General features: G+C 39.5%; 1 protein-coding gene across 1 annotated transcript in view; it reads left to right on the plus strand.

The window, feature by feature from the left end:
* The first annotated feature begins 627 nt into the window (after positions 1-627).
* prx (periaxin) overlaps positions 628-23,087 on the plus strand; it is a 50,548-nt gene continuing 28,088 nt past the window's right edge. Inside the window, exons 1-5 of the mRNA XM_062419903.1 lie at positions 628-657; positions 1,811-2,029; positions 9,135-9,242; positions 10,440-10,542; positions 20,457-20,512. Of these exons, the coding sequence (XP_062275887.1) occupies positions 628-657; positions 1,811-2,029; positions 9,135-9,242; positions 10,440-10,542; positions 20,457-20,512 (516 nt within the window). The remainder of the gene's footprint in view (positions 658-1,810; positions 2,030-9,134; positions 9,243-10,439; positions 10,543-20,456; positions 20,513-23,087) is intronic.

The raw sequence follows: 23,087 nt of genomic DNA on the forward strand, positions 1-23,087 counted from the left end.
ACAGATGGGGATCCATCACAGACAAACCCATTTCTCCCAGTTTGCTGCAAGACTTACATCATCGCCATCACTCACATATGTCACTCACATCATTCACAGGAGAACTATGTCACTTTTATCCAAAAAAAGAATCATCAAACATGGCTATTTCTTTTTTGATGTGTTATTTTCATGTAGACCCCAGTAGGCATGTCACTCACTGAGGCACCATCCATTTTCCGAGCTCCATTCTTTGATGTCTTTTGATACCAACAAATGTCAAATAAATGTGGGGAAATCAGCAACTGATGCAATAAATTGAAATTACAAGCAAAATAAGCAAATACTATATTTTAACAACATGTTCTCACAACAGCTCACATGATATTCCACGGAAAGGATTACTACATACCTACAGATGTATATAACTTTACCATCAATTTGCAGCAACATATGCAAGTTTAAGCTAGTTCAGTTGTTTTTTTTCAAAGTTCAGTTAATGTTTTTATAATATTAGTTATCAGTTTTTGTATTTTGTACATGCCAGGTTGAATCCACACCGTCAACACATGACTCATATCTGCATATCTTGCAGTCAGTAGACTTTCCTTTACAAACAAATGTGAATTTGCAGTGAGATCAGGTTGAATGACGGCCTCTAACAAGGATCTGAATCCTGTGAGGCCGCTCATCATCACGCCTGCTTCCAAGCATCCCCAGAGCTAACTACTGTCAGGTATGTTTTAAAATGTATATATAATTAAAAATCCAATTTCCAATTATTTGAGAAGCAAACTGTACCAATGTACAGATACAAACACAAATTTGGGAAAATCAAAAATAACTTACTGATTTTTTCATGGTACACACAAAGTGTAAGTAATTAAAGTGTTACACACACATCAGACCTCGCTGGTTGCAGGGTTGTTTATATTCCATATTTGTATTATTGTCAACAAATTGCTTGTAAAGATCAAAAGTAGCAAATAATTTTATCCTTTTTGTTACAAAAAATACTGCAGTTGTTTTAAGAAGTTGTTGAACCTTTTTCTAAAAATTAAATTAAATATTTGTGAGCCATTTTCAAAGATTTACATCTCCTGCAGGAACTAATGGTCTCAGGACTGAGAGACTTATCAGGTCAGGTCACAAAATATTAAGAGATGGACTAACACCTTGTTGGTCTTGGTCTAGTTGAAAAGGAAAAAAATATAAGCTTTAATTTTCTGATCACTCAGTAATAAACTGCTATAAACAGAGGCTTGTTGGCTGCGGTTGTGTCTGACTGGTATCCAGTGTCCAGCCTCCCTAAGCCCAGTAACAAGGCCCTGATGGGCCACAGCTAAAGCCTCCAGCACCACAAACAATGGAGCAGGGCTTTGCGGGGGGACGGAGCAAACTGCTGACTGTCCACTAGTGCTAATACACCCCTATTCTGTCCTGTCTCGCTGCTGTCGCCTCTCCCTCACACAAACCCACTCACACACACACATGCAAAGTCTCACCCATCTCTCACTTTGTGGTGGTTTGTGGAAGAAAAAGAAAGTTCACTATTCCATATGTTGATATTTACACACACTGATGAGACAGTGCCTCTCTTCTTCTGTCTTTCTATCTCTCTATCGATCAATCTCCCCCTCCTCCCTCTGCTTTCCATCCATCTCTCTCTCTCTGTACATGAATCCATCCATCCATCCCTCTTTCCCAACCCCGGGACCCCTCCACCCTCTCTCTCTCTCTCTCTCTCTCTCTCTCTCTCTCTCTCTCTCTCTCTCTCTCTCTCTCTCTCTGTCTCTCTGTCTTTCTCTCTATTTGTGATCCACACTGGCAGTGTACCTCCAGCGTGGGTCCAAAACAGTCAAAGCAACCCACGGATCGCATCCAACACCCACCTGCCTCCCCCAGCTCTGACGCCCGGCTCTCCCTGCCCCAAGGCCCGTGTGTGGGCTGCTCCGTTGTTGTGTTTCCTCCACTGGCTTCTTCCTGCAGACCATGTGTGAGTGTCTCCGTGGAATATTCAGAGTCACCTGGACGCCTTCCTCCAATGCAGGTCAGGACGAATAACTTTGAATAACTTTGTTTGGATGTCGATCTGGATCAACAGCTTCCTAAAAGTAACACAAAATTTACCTACCACAATGTTTTGCTTACAAAAAATATTGGAAGATCCTGCTACTCCATCAAATATTTGAATTATGTGGCAAAAGCTTGAAATGGACTTTCCTTTTTTCTCCTGATTGTCATATATAAAGATGATTTACAGAAGTTGAGTTTTGGGTTATACTTTGATTAAGAATAGAGTTAGATTTTGGCAAAAACTTTGGTTAAATTTAGGCAGCTTAAACTAAGATTCTTTTCAACCTGTTTCCTCTCATGGCTCATATTTATGGTGAGAGAAACTGTATTAGTTTTTTAGATATGCTCACTGATATGAACAGTTTTGATGGGTCATATTTTTCTAAATGTAGAGTAGCCTTTACATTCCGGGTCTTTAACTGTTGCTGATGCTGGGAATGAGCTGCACTGTGGCCGCAGGTGGAAACTCAGGGACATGAAGAGAGTCAGATGATGAGTCATATGAGGTGTGGCTCAATGCTGCCACCAAATAAATACGTATAGACTGAATCTGTTTAAGAAGTACTTTATCTACTCTTTATACTCCCGTTGTTAGAGAAATAGACACATGTACATACCCTGGAGTAGTTATGACACAGTTTTGTGTTTATCAAAATATTGTTCTCACATTATTTTGGGTTGACTGCAAGTTTGATACTCTACATACTCTCCTAAATATACCACAGATTATATGAAAAAGAACATCTTCAGAACCATCCTGTGTTAATTTGTTGGACTACGGCATTGAATGAATACTTGTGTTACTATTTTGGTTGATAGGGAGTGGACCATGTGGTCATTTAGTCATATTTGTTGTTCTAGTGTCTGCGGATACTGACGCTTATGCTCGGTCACATCTGACTCTATTGTAGCTGCTTGTGGTGATAATGAATTTGATGTCATGTGTTATACCGTGATCACAAAACAGTTGATGAGGTTGCTAATAGCTATCCAGCGATGCCAAATAGCCGGAGTCATTTAAAAACATGGATCAGCGTATTGTGTGATTTCATGAAGTCTTGCTTCAAAACTGAAACTGAGTGATGCTTATTTTACACATCTAAATAGTCAAAACAAACAAGTTAGTACATCATTCAAGATACGTGACTTTTGAATATGAGAGTGCAGAACAGCAACATGAACATCCAATGTTTCTCCTCATCTGATATATTCACTGTTCTTTTTAGAAAAGGATCTGGCTCTTTAAATGTTTGACTTAAGTTGCAAACTACAGGTATTTTTTGTCTATGGAAAAACATTCATATTTAATCACTTCCACTCAACATCAAACTTTGCCATCATTTTAGAAAACAAGATACATTTCTCAAATAGTGCAGATGATATTTTTCTTTGTTACAGCTTCACAACTAATAAAGTAACAATAACAATAAACCCCACGTATTTAAAAGAGACATATGCAAAGACATATCCTCACATTCCGCTCTGTTAATAGCCCGGGGTTAGTTCGGCACACTGAAAGGTCGAGCAGCCGCAGGTCAAGGCGAAGCCAGGGGAGGAAAAGAGCATTGTGTCACTGACAACAGTGTCCAGCTTCTGTTTAGTTTATCTGCTCGAGCTGATGTGTGTGTGTGTGTGTGTGTGTGTGTGTGTGTGTGTGTGTGTGTGTGTGTGTGTGTGTGTGTGTGTGTGTGTGTGTGTGTGTGTGTGTGTGTGTGTGTGTGTGTGTGTGTGTGTGTGTGTGTGTGTGTGTGTGTGTGTGTGTGCACTTGCATGAGGGAAATGCATACAATGTCCCATATATGAACACATATTCAACATATTCCCACAAAGACACACAAACATACACACAGCCGGTTACTCTTGTCTGTCAAGGAGGCAATAATACACCCTGGAGTGTCTTGATATATGCAAATAAATAACTTAGCAGAGAATGTTTTTCTCTTCTGCCTTCTCTGTTATTTTTTCTATCAAGACACAAAGACATCCATTTTCTGTTTGTATCAGCTTCCTCAGTTTGGCAGTGTAATGGTGCTGTCAAATTGAATTGTTATTCTCTTGTTTACCTGACGTCGTATTCATGACTTTGTAAGTGATCATTTACGAGTTTACGATTGTTGTATTGTGATGTAGTGATTTGATCATTTTTTGAAAATGTTGAAGTGCCTGAAAATTACTTTTTAAATTACTTTTGAGCCTTTTCTTGATCTCAGTATATCTGAAATGCGGGGGGAAAAACATCAACAACAAAATCACTGTTTTTTTGAGAATGGAACAAGACAACATCTATTATTACTGTAATTCACCTGCCAAAAGTGTTCACATCTAGTACTTCATATGTAAAAAATTTAAGCTGAAATCAGAATAATACACTTTGCAGTCTGAATTACTATGAGTCATTGACTTGTTGATTTAAAATGTTGACCAGAACTGCATTTCAGTGGCCATGGTGGGCATAAATTGAACTTGTAGTACCTGTAGAGTACTGGTGGTGGCTGTCCTCCTCTGAAATCCTGCATCTTGGACCAGGCATGTTTTTAAAGAACACATCCTCATAATTAAACGACCACATAAGTCAATTGTACCATACACTCCAGAATGATTCGTAGGAGTGTTTTTTAAAATATTTATCACTGTTAAATCTGATAAGGTTTAGGCACAAAAAACACAGAGATCATTGTTTGGGTTAAAATGATCGCTTGTAACATGGTGTGGGTTAAAGTTACTGCTTCCTTAAATTTAGGCAACCTTTGTCGCCATGTCAACAGTACATACCACAACAATTGTAGTTTTTAAAAATCTGTCCCGATTCGCAGTTTGAGGCGTTTGTAAACAGGAAGTGAACAGCGCTCTCCTGCAGCTAAGCCCACTTTTTGCCATCTTTAGTATCTACCTCCCATCATGGAAATTTGTCACCTTATATTGACGTTATATGAACTGAGTCACTTCTCCGGGTCATAATTACTACGGTCACTAGATGGCGTCTGTCACTGGAACTTCACTTGTCGTTTTTGCCAGCTGAATTCTTGACCTCTAGGGTTGTATCCCTTGAGAATGGGCTGGATCTTTACTGTAATACACACACACACACACACACACACACACACACACACACACACACACACACACACACACACACACACACAAACACACACACACACACACACACAAACACACACACACACAGAGCCTGCTCTCCTTTCTTGGTCCATTTAAGCGCTGACGAGGGCATAGCTAGCTGGGGTCTGGTGGTATGTCACGGGCGATGCCAACCAAACTGTCCGCGCTCCCTCACCCTCCTCTTCACCCATCAACAACCCCCACCCTCAGCACCACACCCATCCTCAGTCCCCCTTTTTGGTCTCCTCTGTCATACTATCCTGACCATCCTCACTGCCACTCATCCCAGGAAAACACATGCAGGTCTCGGTGCATCTGCACAGCTACTGTACAGTATAATACAATACAATCAGCCTTAAAAATACTTTTTTTAAGTTTCAAATGGGAGCGTATAAGAAAAGTTCAAATAAAACATGAAAATCACCTTAACAATTACCAACTATAGGTAATAAGCATCCAGATACCTTTTCCTCACTCTCACCCTCCATCCCTCCCTGTGCAGCCCAGCCCTTGTTTCAGGGTCCCTGGCCTCACTCGTGTCTAAATCCTGGCTTTGTGCAACAATGACCATGTTAGCTGACACAGTACTGGCTGTGTGATCTGTGCTGACAGCAACCCCCACCTCCACCCCCACTCCCACCCCACCTACCCATACCACCTCTGCCCAGCTCACTGGCAACAGACACATCTATTTGTAGGCCTGTGGGTTGGGTATAGTTTGTGCTGGCTGGCAGGGGTGATGTGGTTCATAAAGCTCTGGGGTCTGGATAGATGCTTAATGGTCCTTTTGGCTAATTAATCTGCTATAACATCATACTAACTACTTATTTTCTAGAATAACCTGGCTCTTACATTCCTGCTCAGGTTGTAGATTAATGAATATGATGATGGGGATTAGACAAGGTCGCCAAACTTCAAACTTCAGGAATAAGATTAACAAAGTTGTAACTTGTCCAGCCGTAACAGGTGCAACAAAACAAACAGCAGAGGAGGAGATGTCAATCAAGTACACAGTCCGGAGAAGAGGTCTAATCAGGCAAAACACCTGTGCAAGTGAGACTGTCCTCCTGAGAAAAACAACACAATAGGTCGTGATGTCAGGCGCCTGAAAATGACAGTTACATTTGAGTGACAGATACCATCTAGTGGTCATTATAATTATGACCCAGAGCAGTGTCGCAGTCCAGATTAAGCCTATTTATGTTGACACATTTCATAATTTGAAGGAGGAGCAGTGGATGAAGGCATTTACCCAACTTTTGTCTTTGTCTCTGACTTTTTCACAGAAGGCCAAAGTTTGTCTCCTGTTTCCAACCGTGAGTCGGCACAGTTTTTCTAGAGGTTATTGGCTACAACAGCATAATTTAGAAGGTGTTACTCACTATAAAAATGTAAATTTTTGTCAGGCGGAAATTAAATCTTTCATTTATGCTGTGTTCAATCTTTATTTACTCAGACCCAGTAACATATATGCTGATGCTTTCCTTTACACATATCTCACAAGTGTTACCTTTATTATGATACCAAGATTATTCATATAGACCTTGTAGTTGCAGAGATATACTATATTCATTTTGGGTAGGTCATTTTCGAGCAGGACCCTGAGCCAGAGGCTTAGGTTAGGAGGTTAAAAAACCCAAAAAGTACAAATGTCCCCTAATCTTAATCCTGTGGTATTGTAGCCATGATAACAAAGGTCGCCTAACTTTAGGGAAGTCTTGCCTTTAACCCACATCACGTTACTCTTACTTTAACAAAGTGATCATTTTAATTATTTATGAGCTTTCACATCCTAAAACATTATTATTTTTTAACAGTGATGTGAACTGCCGATTAGTGCCAATATGTGCCACTCGTCTGCAGTCACATGACGTATTTGATTGTTTAATATGGAGGACTTGTGGGTGCAGGTATACCGTGGGTGTGCAGGGGCTGCAATACAGTTCTTATTCACTGTGAATAATTAATGAACCTTTTGAGTTTGAGGCTTAATCAAATCAATTTTATTTATCACAATCAGTAACTTGGCTCCTTCCCACTTCAATCTGAGATGGAATCAGTCAGAATTACTGGAAGCACCTGCGGCCTGCGTGAGTTTAAAATTGTTCTTGATTATGTTTTAGTTTACTGATTATTTGGTTGATTTGATATTCAATTTAAATCCTTGTGTTGCGTTGGATTGGCTGTTGTTACCATCAGCATTTTCTTTGGAGGATTTTAACATAAGTCTGTGGAAGTTTTTATAAATACCAAGACATTTTTCTTACTGTTGATAATCATTTATAGGTAGAATTTACAAACAAACATTATTGACAGAGTTATATCTAAAACTGTTTTGGTTTTACTTTACATTGTCAATTAACCTCCTTTTATCCAGCTGAATTACTTCAATGTGAAGTATATGTCTTTTGCATCAATTCACCTCACTGAGCATGAAGTTGCTTTGTTCACATTCATGCCATGTTTAATGTTTTCTCTGGGTGGCAGGTGTGACCGGATACAATACAGTATGGATGCGTTTGGTCTTTTCATCCAAAGGATTGTCATGTTGCCCCCCCCCCCCCTGTTGTAGTGTCCCTGAGGAAGATACTGAATCCTGCTGAGTAGGTGACCTCTGACCTCATTGTAAAGGGAAAAGAGAATTTAGCCACAGGAATCAACAAGGTGTCCTATTACAACAGGTAATATTTTGGGATTGGGGTCTGTAGTTGGCAGTTGGCCTGACTTTGGCTCTGTGTCTGGCATGCTTAAACATTCTCATATTTACCTCAACTGTGCAGCCCGACAAATCTACTACAAATCATCTGTACAGGGAATACTGGGAAGGAAATAAACAAAGATGTGCACAAATATAAAGACGGATACACACTGACATACAGAAATGCAGACAGGAATACAAATGTACACACAGGGACATGCTGACACACAAACACACGCACACACACACACACCCACACACACACCATTCATCACACAACAGCAGCTGTGTCCCTGAAAGGAGGCGTCACACTTTCTCTAAAACGAGATCCAAGGCCTGCTGTTCCTATTTTCAGACATTTGGGATAAAAATAGCAACATCATCACTTATTGGAAAGTTCATCCAGGCATTTAAAGACCATCGGGATTTGATTATTGCCCACTTTCTGGTTTATTTCGGCTTCCATGTATGAAGATGGATCACTCAGTTGGGAAATACTAATCTAAAACAACAGCTGCCATTGATACTAACAAGTTACTGGAAAGAAAACGGATGTACCTAATGTAACACAACATGCACTAGCTGGGTTTTATCCAAAGGATTCCTCATCACCATGAACTGAGTACATCACAGTTTTGTAAATTTGGATATTAAGTGATCAAAACTTTAATGCAGGTTAATCACTCTAGCAAGTCATACTAACTCAGGAGAAGTGAGTCAGACTGTAGATGAGAAGGAGCTTCATCCAAAGTAGAAAAACTCAGCTTTAAGCTTCTATTTTATAGCTTGTAGTCTTTTCAGAAATGATATATCATCAACTCAGCAATACTGATATAGCCAGGTCCACCTGTAGAACAATTTCACTTTAAATGATTATATATAATAGAAAAGGGAGTCCCTATGGTTAAATAATACTTTTATAATCATATTTTCAGACAATAATTAAAAATTAAAAATATCAGTTTTATTTATTGGTGTTAGAAAAGTGTAGAAAAGTCTCATTTTATCAGCTTTGAGATAATGTAAGTTACCCATTATCACAGCTATATTACTATATGGTGTCTGTCAGTTCTGCTGTGGTATATTTAACACTGATTATGATGCATTTCACAGAACCACCACAAGTTTACTGGTTTTTGTGTGCAGACATGCTGCAGGCATCTGAGAGACGGACAGAGGAACATTTGATAGTCTCACTACTCACACAGACAGTCTACTATTTCACAAACTTTGTTATCTTCTTCTCCTGCCTCCTTTATCGTAGTCGTACAGCCCCGCCTCTTGCTGCCCTAATATGGGGGCATCTCTCTGCACTGTGGCCAATCAGGCAGCTGGACGCGTCCCTCCTAGAGATGCCATGGGCCCGAGCCAGGCCTGAGGTTTCAGTGAGGGGAGCAACAGGCTGGCTGGTGACAAGGGGCAAAAGCTATAGACAGAGAGGGGGAAAAGATTAAGAACACCAACAACAACAAGTGACGGAGAGCAGCTGAGGACAGACAGGAAGTAAATGATACAGATATATCATAACAACATAAGAAAAGAGAGAGAGGCTGAAATTGAAGCTCTGCGGCTGCAGGTGGAGGTCTGTCACCTCTGAACTTCTGAAGGGAGACACGCTGAGGCTGAGAATTAAGGTAGGGTGAATAGATGAGGTATCATAAAGTCTGTCCTGATGACCCAGTGCAGTCTGGCTGATACCTAAAGGCTCTCTGGTGTTGCTCTTGGAAAATGTGCAGCAAGATTTTTGTGGCTGGTTTTTGCAGAGAGGAAAGCAGGTGTCAGATATTACAGCTGATGGTTCTAACAGCTCATTTTCTGGAGTAGCAGCAGTATTAGTGCATTTTCAGCAATTCCTCGTTATCATTATTTTGTGCCTTTATAATTAAGTTTGAATCAGTCTGAGAACTTGTTTTATTTTCTGCTTTTAACATTTGGCAGCTCAGGAGCTGCTGAGATATTTGCAGAATAGTTTATGCAGCAGACTCCACATTGCTGACTTTGGAGAGCATAACAATAGCACACTGTTTAAATGCAAAGATAATTTCAGTAAGACAGCTCCTGCTTGTGTTTATTCCAACATGCCAGTTGCTGGTTACAAACACTTGAGTATTCACGAAGGTTTATGGTAACCATTTACAGCGTGGTATGTCACTATGTCTCCAAGTTTATAAGAGTGTTTTGTAATGAGACCTGGGCTAAGTAACACTTTAAATTATTTGTAATATTTATAAAAACCTTTGAGAGTGCCATACGTGTTGATCCTCCAAAATTAAACAACACCATGGGTACCACCAAGTTTATAGAAAAACACAAAAAAATGATGTCTTATGTTTTAAAATAATTCTTAATCCTATTATAAAAATACATGTTGTTTTTTTGCATACACTAACAAAATGATTAAAGGACTAAGCTAATCCTATGATTCATTTTCTATAAAACAATACGTTTTTGTAAAAGCAGTGATTGACCCCGCTCTGGTTGTAATGATACGACTTCATGCTGGAGAGCTGTCAGAGCTGCTGTTGGCAGTATGGTAATTTCAAATAGCCCCTGTTGCAATGTTACACAGCAACAACAGCTGCAGCGTGACAGTCACAGGATCTGTTTGCCCCCCAGTTCCAACTCTACCGGAGAGCTCACCCACCAGCCTGGTATGTCGGCCCCCAATGTGGGTACAGAGGCTGCTAGATCCACAACACGCCAGGAAACACATTTGTGGCACTGACTTACATAATGGATTGCATAATTTCCGAGCAACATATATTTGTGCTTAATTATATCTGACTTTTTGATTTCATAGCAATAAAAAGCTTAATTTCTGAAGAGATTCTACTTGGCAGGAACTTTTGCTCATGGGTATTGCTGGTTGGATGTTTTTCTTGGCTTTGTTAGCACAATAAATTCCCATTTGGGTCCTTGAAACAGATTTATTAACCAGTTTAGGTTGTGCTGGTTCCAACACAACATATTTGGACCTTATTACTGTTTTCAGCTCTTAACTAACTCTGAGGAGCCCAACTGTTTTACAGAGAAGACAAGAACAAGCTTTGTATCGTTTTGTGAAAGTAATTAGACTAAATGCGATATCAGTTTCAATCTTTTACAATTTAATTCAACAGCTAGTCATGTCTAGTGATTGTACAGTGCATACAATGTTGTTGCTTCTGACCTTAGGTCAAAGGTCAACCATTCCCGTCAATTGTTTTAATGAACTTGCCAATTATTAAGTGTGTTACTTAGTATACGTATAGTTTTGCAACAGATTGAATTGCTTTACTTTTTGGAAACATTTGTAGACTTTTATGTCCTTGTTTTGAACATGTTTTAATATTATACTATTATATTTATGGTACTTTAAACAATGTTGCTGTCTCTGCATTATAGTAATGGTAGCTGCCAAACCCCTGTTCACTCCAGCAGCACTTGTTTAAATGGAGGCCAGTAACTGGACTCTCCTCCAATGCTGTCTGTGCAGGGATCATAGCTTTGAGTTTGCTGTTACAACTGACATTTTAGGTGTCAAACTGTAGTATTTGTAATATTTTATTGTGGACCCTCTAAGAAATCATAATTGCTGTGAGTCTGAGTTAATGTGGCAAACATGAAGAAAATGAAAAACAGTACTAAGTAATTTGTGTGTGTGTGTGTGTGTGTGTGTGTGTGTGTGTGTGTGTGTGTGTGTGTGTGTGTGTGTGTGTGTGTGTGTGTGTGTGTGTGTGTGTGTGTGTGTGTGTGTGTGTGTGTGTGTGTGTCCATAAGCTGAGAGTAAATGATGGCAAAAATGAAATGATGGATGATGATAGCAGTTTCCTGGCGACAGACTTTGGGTGGTGGTGGTTACGCTTGTGGGTGGGGTTAATTTTAGACCAGAAAGAAGGGTCAAGAGTCGATTGGGCGGCTTGGGAGGGAGACCTCATGAGGAAACACCGTTTGACGTACGTACGAGGGGTGAACTTCCCTAGGTGTACACAGAGAGCCAAGAGGATTTTTCAGGAAGGAAGGCTCATGTAAACCAATGACTTGGCGTACATGTCATTTCATATTTGAGATGCTATTTAAATATACCTATATCCCTGAAATGGAAGACACAATCAATGGTCTATGGCAAATTTTTATCTTCAAATGACCAGAGCTGTTTGTGTCTTTCGTCATGGGCCAAATCTGTCAAAAATATCACTGTTTCCTGTTTACATGGAGGCATTTCCTGTCCTGAGGCTTGTGCCTGCGGGTGTGTCTTGTTTTGTCCATCTGATGTCTCAAATGGGCAGGAGACATGCTGGGATCTAATCTTGAATGGTTTGGACATTATGCCATTTGTGGAGTCTTTTATCTAAATGGCTCACAGCAACACTGCTTCCTAAATTTTCAGCTTGGACAGCCCCAGTGGGAGTCAAAGCCCTGGCACTGTTGGTGCTCTGTTGTAGCCACTGAGATCCACAGGATTTCTCTTCCTTTTACTCCCAAAATGGTCCAGCACAGTTTGTCCATCCATTTATTATAGTGCGCTCACAATACATGCATCTTCCCCCTCATGCTCCATCTGTATCACTGTTGATTAAGTGGTGTAGTGGTATTTGTAGCATTTAAGCCTTTTTGCTTTCACAACGTTCCTCTATTTATATTAGTTTTGGATTCAAACACAACATCACAACAAAAACAGATTAACTCTACATTTCTTGAGGATCCTCTGCCAGCAGCAGCAGCAGCAGCACTGGCCAGTTGAAATGAACACACACACAGTCTGTCACCTTCATCATTGAAGATAGAGGCAGTTATTGCTTTGCAGCTAGATCAGAAACAGTTATATCATGTTGTTGTTGTTGCCCCTTGTCCTGATCACAGTGACCTAAAGTCTGCATTAATCTTGTTTTTTTCGTGGAAATTACATAATATCTTTGGTCATCATAGTATACGATAAAATGACTAAACGTCAGTCAGGTGTGATGCCTAGTAAAAACTGCAGCTGGAAATTTATGAAGGACACAAGAGGTGGATTAAAAAGAGAAAAATCGATGTTTGGCCAAGATATCCTGACTGTTTCTTGTTAGTTTCTCAGGTCAAGCTCCAAAAAACACTAAATCCTACATTTCTCATATTGCAACCAATCAAACTCTTGTGATTGGAAATGCCCTAGTCTGGTCAATGCCACATCTTTCATCCATTTTGTCTCCAAACTTAAAATTAAAACTTAAATAAGTTTCTTTCCACAAACAATATCCTTATATATCTGAACCTCACTGTAAACAGTTCAAGGTGTATAATACCGCAGCTAATAAAACACTCCCAATAAAAACTGTTGAGATTAAATTCCATTCCCCATCATTATATTTTGGTGGTGACGTAAACTTTGATTCAGCATGTGTCAGAGAAACTTTCTGCATGACTTCATACCACTACGGGAAAGTGGCGCAATATGTTTTTTTGTAATTTGGGTGATCTGACCCTTCGACTGATCCGTATCTTGACGTTCATTTTCTATATTTGGCTGTTTATCTGACCGCTCTCCCTGATACCGTCCATTGGTTTTCATTCTTAGTGTACACTGCCAAGACGTGTTAAGGATTTATTTATGTCAGAGACAACTCTCGTGTTTCAGAGGGCGAGTCTTCTGCAGTGTTTGAGTAGAGGTTGCCATGGAGACATAGTGACGATGACATTATGATTACAATATGACAGTGCTTCATTTGTTTTAAAGAGAGAAAGGCAGCCAGTCCAGGCTGCCTGTACTCTATTGATCAAAGCTCACAAACGCACTCAAAAGCCTCTCCCTCTGGTATTTATTTATCTCAGATTATGTGTCTGTGATGCATGTGAATTCACAGAAATTATGTTTGTTAAACTTTCAAGTTTACTGCAATATTCATTAGGATCAATGCATTTCAAATAGTTTGAAATGTTTGTATTCAGGCTGCCTCCAAACAGTAAATACACAGAGTAAGTGTACAAAAAGATTATAATACTGAGAAAGTGTGAGACAAAATACATAAGGCATCAACATGCTGGAGTTCCATTTATATAAGCTACAGTATGTGTGTCCATGCATGTGGTTCACACTGCTCTCAGAGTGATGGTGATTACTAAATTACAGTTTTTTTGTTGTTGTTTGTGGAAGTTTTTACATGCTGCCCGGTGTCTGGAAAACAAACAGTTTCCCTCCTCTGGTCTTGTGATTGTCCTAAAATTAGATCCAATAAGGTTTGTGTTATGTAGTCAGCCTGACACCAATTGTGAAAAAGTGTTCTGGTATTTCCTCTGTGTGTATGTGTGTGTGTGTGTGTGTGTGTGTGTGTGTGTGTGTGTGTGTGTGTGTGTGTGTGTGTGTGTGTGTGTGTGTGTGTGTGTGTGTGTGTGTGTGTGTGTCTGTATGCATGTGCTCTTATGTAAGTATGTGAGAAGAAAATTTATTTTTGTCGATATCTCGCCTCTGTTGATAATACCTCCCTCGACAAATAAATCACAAACTCACATCTTCAGCTGTCTCTCATGTGCTGCATCACTGCAGCACTGTGTCAAAGAAATGTTATCAGCGTTTTAAAGGGCAGATGGGTGGTTGTTTTCTTTAGGCGGACACCTGCTCAAGTCTTGCCATTACCGAGGCCAACTATAACATCATTAACTTGTCCATCTCTAATAGGCTTACTGCAGCCTCTCAAAAGGATTAGAGCTGCAGGGACAGTTTCACAAGGCTGCTGCTTGAAGTCAGCACAGGACCGTGCAGAGCAACAAAAACTATTTGGCTCACATCACACCATCACATTCCCTCACAGATATCTGGAGCTAGATGATGTCCTTGCCAGAAAAAGGACATAGGTTGTTCAAACACTTACGAACTGTGTTTCTTGTCGCGTGAATGATGACAAAGTAGCATACTGTTTTTAAACTGCCACAAAAAAGGCAGAATGTTGTGTGTACAAAGTGTGTGACCTTGTAACTTAAGTGTCCTGGGGACTTATATCCATCCTGGATAAAGCCTCCCCTGATGATTTACATCCAGTACCAAAGTTCAATGCCAATGCATTAATAGTGTGTCCGGTAAGAGTAAAGTTGCATGTAGTAGACCAAAGTTGCAATTAACATTTGCTTTTTTCATTAACTGTAATCACGATCATTCCCTAACCTCAACCAAGTGTGTTGCTAACCATATGTCAGGGATAGTGGAGCAGATGGACCCAAATGTAGAGACCAAAGGGGAAACAGGGTTGCAGAAAAAGGTCTTTATTCCTGGAACGTGCATACAAAAACCAAAAGTAGGCTCAGCAGAGCTGAACAGAACAGGCTTGATGAACTTGAACAAAACTTGACAAAGGATCCAACAAGGACTGAACTGAAAGCCAAGACTTAAACTGATAACTCGATGGTGAACAGGTGACTAGATACAAGTACAGACTGGGAGTTGAATGGCTGGGCATTTAACATTTAAACAGGCTTTGCATGTCGTAATCATTCCTCCTGTTCATACTTGCTATTTACTTGAGCTAGAGTGAAAGTATAGTAAAAAAGAGAGAGAATTTTATGTTAAATAGACACTTGATTTTACTCATTTCAATGGCTGAAGCTTCATATTAGCTATACAATAACACTGTGGATTTTGCTCCCCATCACTTATATAGAAAGTGCATTACAAAGGACTTTCCAGTGGTCAATATGAACAGGAAGAATGATTACAGTGAGCAAAACTTGATTGAGAACCTGATTTATGACAGATTTGAAAAATGTGCCATAACCACAGTCTTTCCCTGATCTTAACCATACACTAGATGCCATGCACAGATTTTGGAGAAACCGATACTGAAAAAAAAAAAAAACTTTATCAAAGCATTTAACTCCAGACTGCTGGACTAGTGCTTCTCAGTAACCCACATTAAGACAGAAATGTCACAGCAGTTCAGCACCTTTGTATGTAAATGTCCTTAATTCTTTCACAGAGTGATTACATGTAAAACTGACAAAGAAGCTTTGTGCATGAAGCTCTGTGCTGAAGTTGAAAGGTGCTGTCACACTGTCTTTTCCACTCTGACCTCAATAACCCACCCGCATTATCAAATGTGCTCAAGACAAATTAATCCAAAACTGCAGAGTGGTTGACAGCACCACAATGCTCTTTAGCTTTCTGGTTTGTTCTTAATCTTCAAATGGAAAACTCAACATGAGAGCAGTCAGGCAACCAGTACTAAGACTCCTTGGCTGCATATTAGCTGCTTTGGATCATTTTAGCTGGATGCCCTTTGCGTGGTACATTATTAAGAATTTAAAGATTTTGCACCAGTTTGACAGTTTTCAGAATGAATATTCAACAGAATCAGTGGAAATGAATGTTTGAAAATTCTTTAAGGGACAGGAAGTAAACTGATGTTAGATTGTTTCGATCTTTTCGATTTAGCCTCCTGGATATTTTTCTTGGCTTTCATTTTTCATTTCAACTTGGTACAAAGCACTTTGATCAGATTTGAGGTCTGTGTGTTCATCAGTACAGTCTGTGGTGTTTGTCAGGATGTAAGCAACCAATGAGACCACACAGATTTCAGACTGGATGTGTGAGCCTGTTTATCTTTGATGCTGATCTATGCTACATCAATCATACAAACAACTTCACCACCTAAGTACATACTTCTTAATTTTTTTAATTTATTTTCCTCTGAGATGAAAACTGCTTTTTACAAGCCTATCTCATATTTTTCTGTGTCACGACTGATGTATTTCAGTAAGCCTGCTGAAGCCTGAGCCAACACCTAAATGGTGGAACAAATGGGATTTTTCAGAAATTAAGTTGTAATATTTATAATTGCTGGCATTAAGGAGACTCTGTGTTTCTATGTTGACAACCATCAAGGTTATCATCACATCATCTTCCCACCTCACTACTACACCTACATGCAGAAAGATGAAGTTCCTTTGCTGATTGGGGCACTCATTAGGCATGTGGGGGCCTGCAGATGTGAGTCTGATCTATATAAAGGCTGGGCTGCAAGGCATTTCAAATCTTCTCCTCCTCTTCTGACCATCCCTCCATTCCTTCTCTCCGTCCAGGGTGTGCCACCTCCGCCACCTGCTGCTGTCTGTCTGTCACACAGAGCTGCAGTTTAAAGCTGCTGTCAGGTGCAAACCTCCACAAGTCAAACGGACATAATCTTTTTACTTAAAGTGAAGGACTCTGTTTCCTTTAGAGGTGTGACTAAAGCTTATGAACTTTCATTTTTAAGTAAATTCATGTTTTCAATACAGAAAATGACCACTTTGATGACTGAAAGTACTTTTTTTGGCTGCTAAATTTTTAAATGACAACAATGTCATCCTGCACATTACTCTCACTGCTGTGTATGCTTTAGGTTAATGAAACACTGCAGTGATGACTGCTCATGTGTACTCGGGCTGCCTCTTACATGCCATTAGTGCAGCAATGTAGTGGTTGCACCTGTTGTTGCTGCTGTACCTGACACAATGTCAGTCAGTCAGCACAAAAATAATAGTTAGCAAGCCTCTCTCTCAACACGGCCAGCTGAACATCTCGTTTGACAACCCTGCTTGCCAAATTTGTTACCAAAAGTTTATCAGTTGGTATTTCTAAAATATGTAAGAGCTGCTTTTTATATGTCTACTCTTTTAAAAAATGCACCAGAATCATATTTCGTTCCATTGTATAACACAAGTACTATTTATTTATGCTGTTTTTCAGTTGAATGAGATGTCGATAGAGTAAAAACATTTGGTTCTGGATCTGCTCAGTGTCCAAAAGATTGTTATTATATTTTTGTTTATATAACAATAACTATTGTCATTAAACCTTCACAGATACTATACATAATCCAATACACGATAGTCTCAACATGTAGGAGCAGTAGAGTCAGCGATCTATCAGGGACTCACAGCCGGTTTTGACGTCTTTGTTCTCATCACTTTAGAGCTCATCACTTCACGTTAAACTGGTTGATCCCTCAAACTTTTTCTATTCCAGGAGTGCCTGTCCCTGTTCCTCTGTGGCTGACACAGTGACGGCTGGGCAGCAATGAATGTGTGTTATGTGTTCCTGTGACCTGCTAGACACCAGATACCTCCAACCCACCCAAACAGGCCCGACATCCTCGCTGACACTCTACACGTCCTACAAAAACACACAAACACACACACACACATGCATGGGCTTTATCCTTTTCACATACACAAATATACACGCGCGCACACATACTAGCTAAGGCATTTAAAAAAGTGATCACATGAATGCAGGACTGCATGGAATGAGATAGCTGGGGGCCGCAGTGACAGAAGGCCAAGTGATTTCCAAACTGCAGGAGTTATGCTGCTGATACACTGAGGAGCTTCTACACGTTCAGCTCCAGTTAAAGTACTGACTACTAATCAAGTTTAAGAAATATGATTCCTTCAGACGAGGCACCGCCCAGGTGCTTGGAGTTACTGTTTATTTCTCTCACAGCACAACTCTCAGAGGAGCTGAAGGAAGTTTTGAAATCTTTAATACATCCAACCTATTTGTGCAGAACTCTAATGCAAAGTTTCTTCACTGGCTTAAATATTCTGAACATGCACTGTTCCAAGTGACGGTCAAAACTAATGTGAATGTTTGTTTTACAGTCAGTGCTACAAACCCTCAGCTTCATCGGTTCCTGCCGGCATCATTGCTGCATTTATTGCTCACATCAGATATCCTTGGTGACTGAATATCAAACAGTTGGCAGCCTAGAAACCCCAAAATGTCTGAGTAGACATGCATCAAAGAATCAGAAAGGGATCTATTGAATCAGTCTCATTTAGTCTGCTTTACTGGTTTCAGTATGAGATAATTATCTTTCTTAATATGGCCAGTGGTTACTAACTGACTGGAGTAAAGTTGGAACCTGTTATTACAATGCAACAGCAGACAAGAAAAAACACTTAATTGTTCCATTCAATTCAATTAAGAAAATAAAAATAAATATTTTATTCGTCCCACAATGGGCAATTTGGAGTAAACCTTTTTTGCAAACAGAGTTCATTAACACACAAAGACAATCCAAAAATACAAATATGATAATATTAGAAATACTTAAAATACATAAGGATAGACCACCCTGGTCATCAAGTGGTAAGAGTGCATGATACATAAGTACAGCATCTCTGGTTCGAATCCAGCCAGGGACCTATGCTGCAGGTCATTACCCTATCTCTCTCTCACTATTTCCTGTTGGCCTCTCTCCCAGTTACTGTGTAAATGAAAGGCAAAAAAAGCCCAAAATAAATCTTTAAAAAACAAAACAAAAACATAAGGAGTAATTGCAGAGGCCATACTGCAGCTGGCCAACATTGTCCAACATCACAATGGCATATATAATGTACAATAAAATAAAAAAGTGCATTTATCAGTCTATGATTCAACTAAAAAGACCATTTGGTTAAAATAGTCTTAGAGGACATTTGTAGGGTTGTGATCATGACACTGAGATGTTTTACTACTAAGTTACAGGCAGAAACTTTTGGTTTGGTGTCTGTCTTTGTTGGCTCTTAAGGTGAAATAGTTCAGTGTTTGGCTCCTGGCATCAGTTTAATCACGTGACTCTGGTTGGCGGGATTCAGTTCGAGACATGCTGGACTGGTTGATGCAGATGCTGCTGTCTCACTTTATGAATATGTAATGTAGTACAGAGCACTCTCAGTCTTTAACAAGCACATTTGTTGAAAAATAGGAAATCTGATACAACACTACCTTTTTTGCAACGACATTTATACACAGGAATACAAACTTTTTTTGATTATCATGACAATGTCACTACAATGATTGATGTCCCAGGGCTGTTTGAGTGGTGCTGTTGGTAGGGGACAGGGTAGCGAGCACGGGCAGATGGTTTGGGCTCGGGTAGCTGGTGCAGAGGTATGTCAGAGAACACGGAAAGAATCTCAAGACCGCCGTCCGAGAAGTCTCAGACTGACGGCCGTGTCACTTTATCAGACACTGCTTATGCACAAGCGTGACATGAACATCTGACATTTCGCTTTCTTAAGAACGCTACTAGAGCCAATTTACTGTTATAAGGACAGTCCTGTCATTGACTGCATACCGATAGTGGTTTATGTAATAATAAATGCAGTTTGTCCACTGAGGCTAAATCTGTTAAAACTGTTCTTTATTTAATTTGAGGCGAGAAAAACATGTAATAAATTTAAAGTAGTTTTATTATCATACTGTACTATTAAAATTTAAAAAATAGCAGAGATAGTGTTCATTTGTTCTTAACATTCTAGTTTTAGACTTACAGAATTACTATAAACACCCAGTAAAGGATAAAAGGAAAAACTAATCAGCTGCTTTATGTTTAATTTAAAAGTTTAAAAAAGCTTAATTATCTTTATTTCTTTTCCTATGCATTAATTTTTTTTTCTTGTAAAAGAAGTTTGAGGTTATTGGACATGTGCTAGTTTTATTGTTTATGTGCCTTTATCTGCAAGACTCTTTATGACTCTCATTATGCAAAATGTTGAAAAACCAAGGAGTGAGTGCTTTTCATAATTGTAGTCTTCACTCAATTGGACAATATGTGCAATACGCATAAAGTCACTGTAATAATCAAAATAACCTGAGTTTTTTTTTCTGTTGCAGACTCTGACAGAGACCAAGAGGACGGCCATGTTTTCAACCAGACCAGAGATCCAGCCGTAAGTAAACACATAGATCTCTCCTTCTGATACGAGAATGGGGGAAACTAAAATGATGCAGTCAGACTTATAAACAAACCTAATGCTACTGCTGATATTTCTTTGATGAGGATAATAATAAGTAATAATAGTAATGTTAAACATGAAAGATTTAAGGCGTTAAATGATCCAAATGACAAACATCAGTAATCACTGAGAACAATTCATGTTATATTTCCATGTTCTCATTCCTCTTAAAAGCATCATCTGTCCTTCAGACAGAAATAACAAGCTGCACGTCATCTGTGAATACCAGCCGGCTCTTAAACTCAGTGGAGCAATTTGTTTATGTGCTTTTTGTTTGATGACTGAGATGAGTGTCGACAGATGTTAATGTTTGTTGTCCTGCATAGCTAGGGCCTATTAACTTCATTGAGGATCTAAAAGTGCTCTAATCTAACATGTTTAACTGAAGTGTATTATTACATTTTATAAAGAGAGCTGTGTATTATTTTTGATGGTGTACTTAAACATATAAACAAGCTATTAAATCATTATAGCTTAATTTTTATTGGCTGCTGAATATGAGTAAATGTGTGTGTTTGCATGCATTGTGAACAAGTCGGTTAGATTATAATGCCAAGTGTGTTTTTGTTGACTGAATGTGAATGTACAAATGAAATGTATGTATGTCTGTATCTGTAGGTGGATTAAAAACAAGGAAAATATGGTCATCAAAAATATCACAACAGATTTTATTTTTTTTAAATGAGAGGAATATTTATAGAAATCTTTATTTTAGGAATTCAGCTCACAGTCTGCATCGGAAACTGGTAGCTGGCTCGAGTGTCAGCGGTCACAGCAACCTGACAATACTAGGTAGTGCTATGACAGGATGTTTTTAAAAGATTAGGTATGCTAGCGTTTATGAAGCAAGAAGAGGAAGGACATATGGGAAACTGGGACATGCCAAGTTTCCTCCAGGGAACCTGGATCCACTTCAGGATTCAGTCCAGCTAAATTAATTTTAGCAGACTGGGGAATAATGAAACACATTGATTACAGATAAAAAGAGTACTCCACAGCAAACCATTCTTATCAATAAAGGCAAAATAATGATAATAACAATAGTAAAGGTACTGGATGATCTGTATTCAGATTAAATGTTTATTAGGTTATTAGGAGTTTAATTTACATGAGAAATACTACATTTGCACCTCCAGCTCACTCGTGAAAAACCTGCTTCAGTCACTGAACTCAATCCAAAACCATCAGGACCAGGAGGTTAAAGCCAAGAGACAAAACTATCTGCACACAGATAGATTTTATACTGTGTGTGATGACCATATCCTGAACTTAAAGGTGCAATATATGACACTGAGCCTCACTGGATGCAAAAAATGATTTGCTATGTGAGTAAATAGTGAAGTAATGGCGACCTGAGCAGTGAATGAAGTCACTGTTCTTTGTTTTGGTAGCTGATCCAGCTGCACGTGCATGTTAGTGTAGGCTATTGTTGTTTCCCACTGTGTCTTCCACCTCCATTTCCAAGATAGCGGCCATGTCACAAACATTCTCAAAATACAGCAATATTGTACACTTAAAGCTTGATCTGAGTTTCATCAGTTGTCAGCTCTTCTTTTTTCTTTTTCCAAATTTATTGAGTCAGACATCCCAACTCTCCCGATATCGGCTCCTTGACGCCCGCAAATAAGATATAATCTGCCGGACTCTGAATCGAGCAAGCAAGAGTGCGCTATAGAGAGTGCCTGCGCATGTGTGTTTGTGTGACCAAGGCCGTAGCCAGGATTTTTCAAATACCGAGGTCAAAAATAAGACAGCAACTTACAGTATCTCACAAAAGTGAGTACACCTCTCACATTTTTGCAAATATTTTATTATATCTTTTCATGGGACAACACTATAGAAATGAAACTTTGGTATGACTTAAAGTAGTGAGTGTACAACTTGTATAGCAGTATAGATTTACTGTCCTCTGAAAATAACTCAACACACAGCCATTAATGTCTAAACAGCTGGCAACACAAGTGAGTACACCTCACAGTGAACATGTCCAAATTGTGCCCAATTGTGTCATTGCCCCTCCCTGTTGTCATGTGACTTGTTAGTGTTACAAGGTTTCGGGTGTGAATGGGGAGCAGGGCTGTTAAATTTGGTGTTTTCTCTCTCATACTCTCATACTGGTCACTGGATATTAAACATGGCGCCTCATGGCAAAGAACTCTCTGAGGATCTGAAAAATGTAATTTTTGCTCTTCATAAAGATGGCCTAGGCTATAAGAAGATTGCTAACACCCTGAAACAGAGCTACAGCACGGTGGCCAAGATCATACAGAGGTTTTCCAGGACATCTTCCACTCGGAACAGGCCTCGCCAGGGTCGACCAAAGAAGTTGAGTCCACGTGTTCAGCGTCATATCCAGAGGTTGGCTTCAAAAAATAGACGAATGAGTGCTGCCTGCATTGCTGCAGAGGTTGAAGAGGTGGGGGGTCAGCCTGTCAGTGCTCAGACCATACGACGCACACTGCATCAAATTGGTCTACATGGCCATCGTCCCAGAAGGAAGCCTCTTCTG

This window comes from Scomber scombrus, chromosome 5, assembly GCF_963691925.1.
Source record: "Scomber scombrus chromosome 5, fScoSco1.1, whole genome shotgun sequence".
Taxonomy (NCBI): domain Eukaryota; kingdom Metazoa; phylum Chordata; class Actinopteri; order Scombriformes; family Scombridae; genus Scomber; species Scomber scombrus.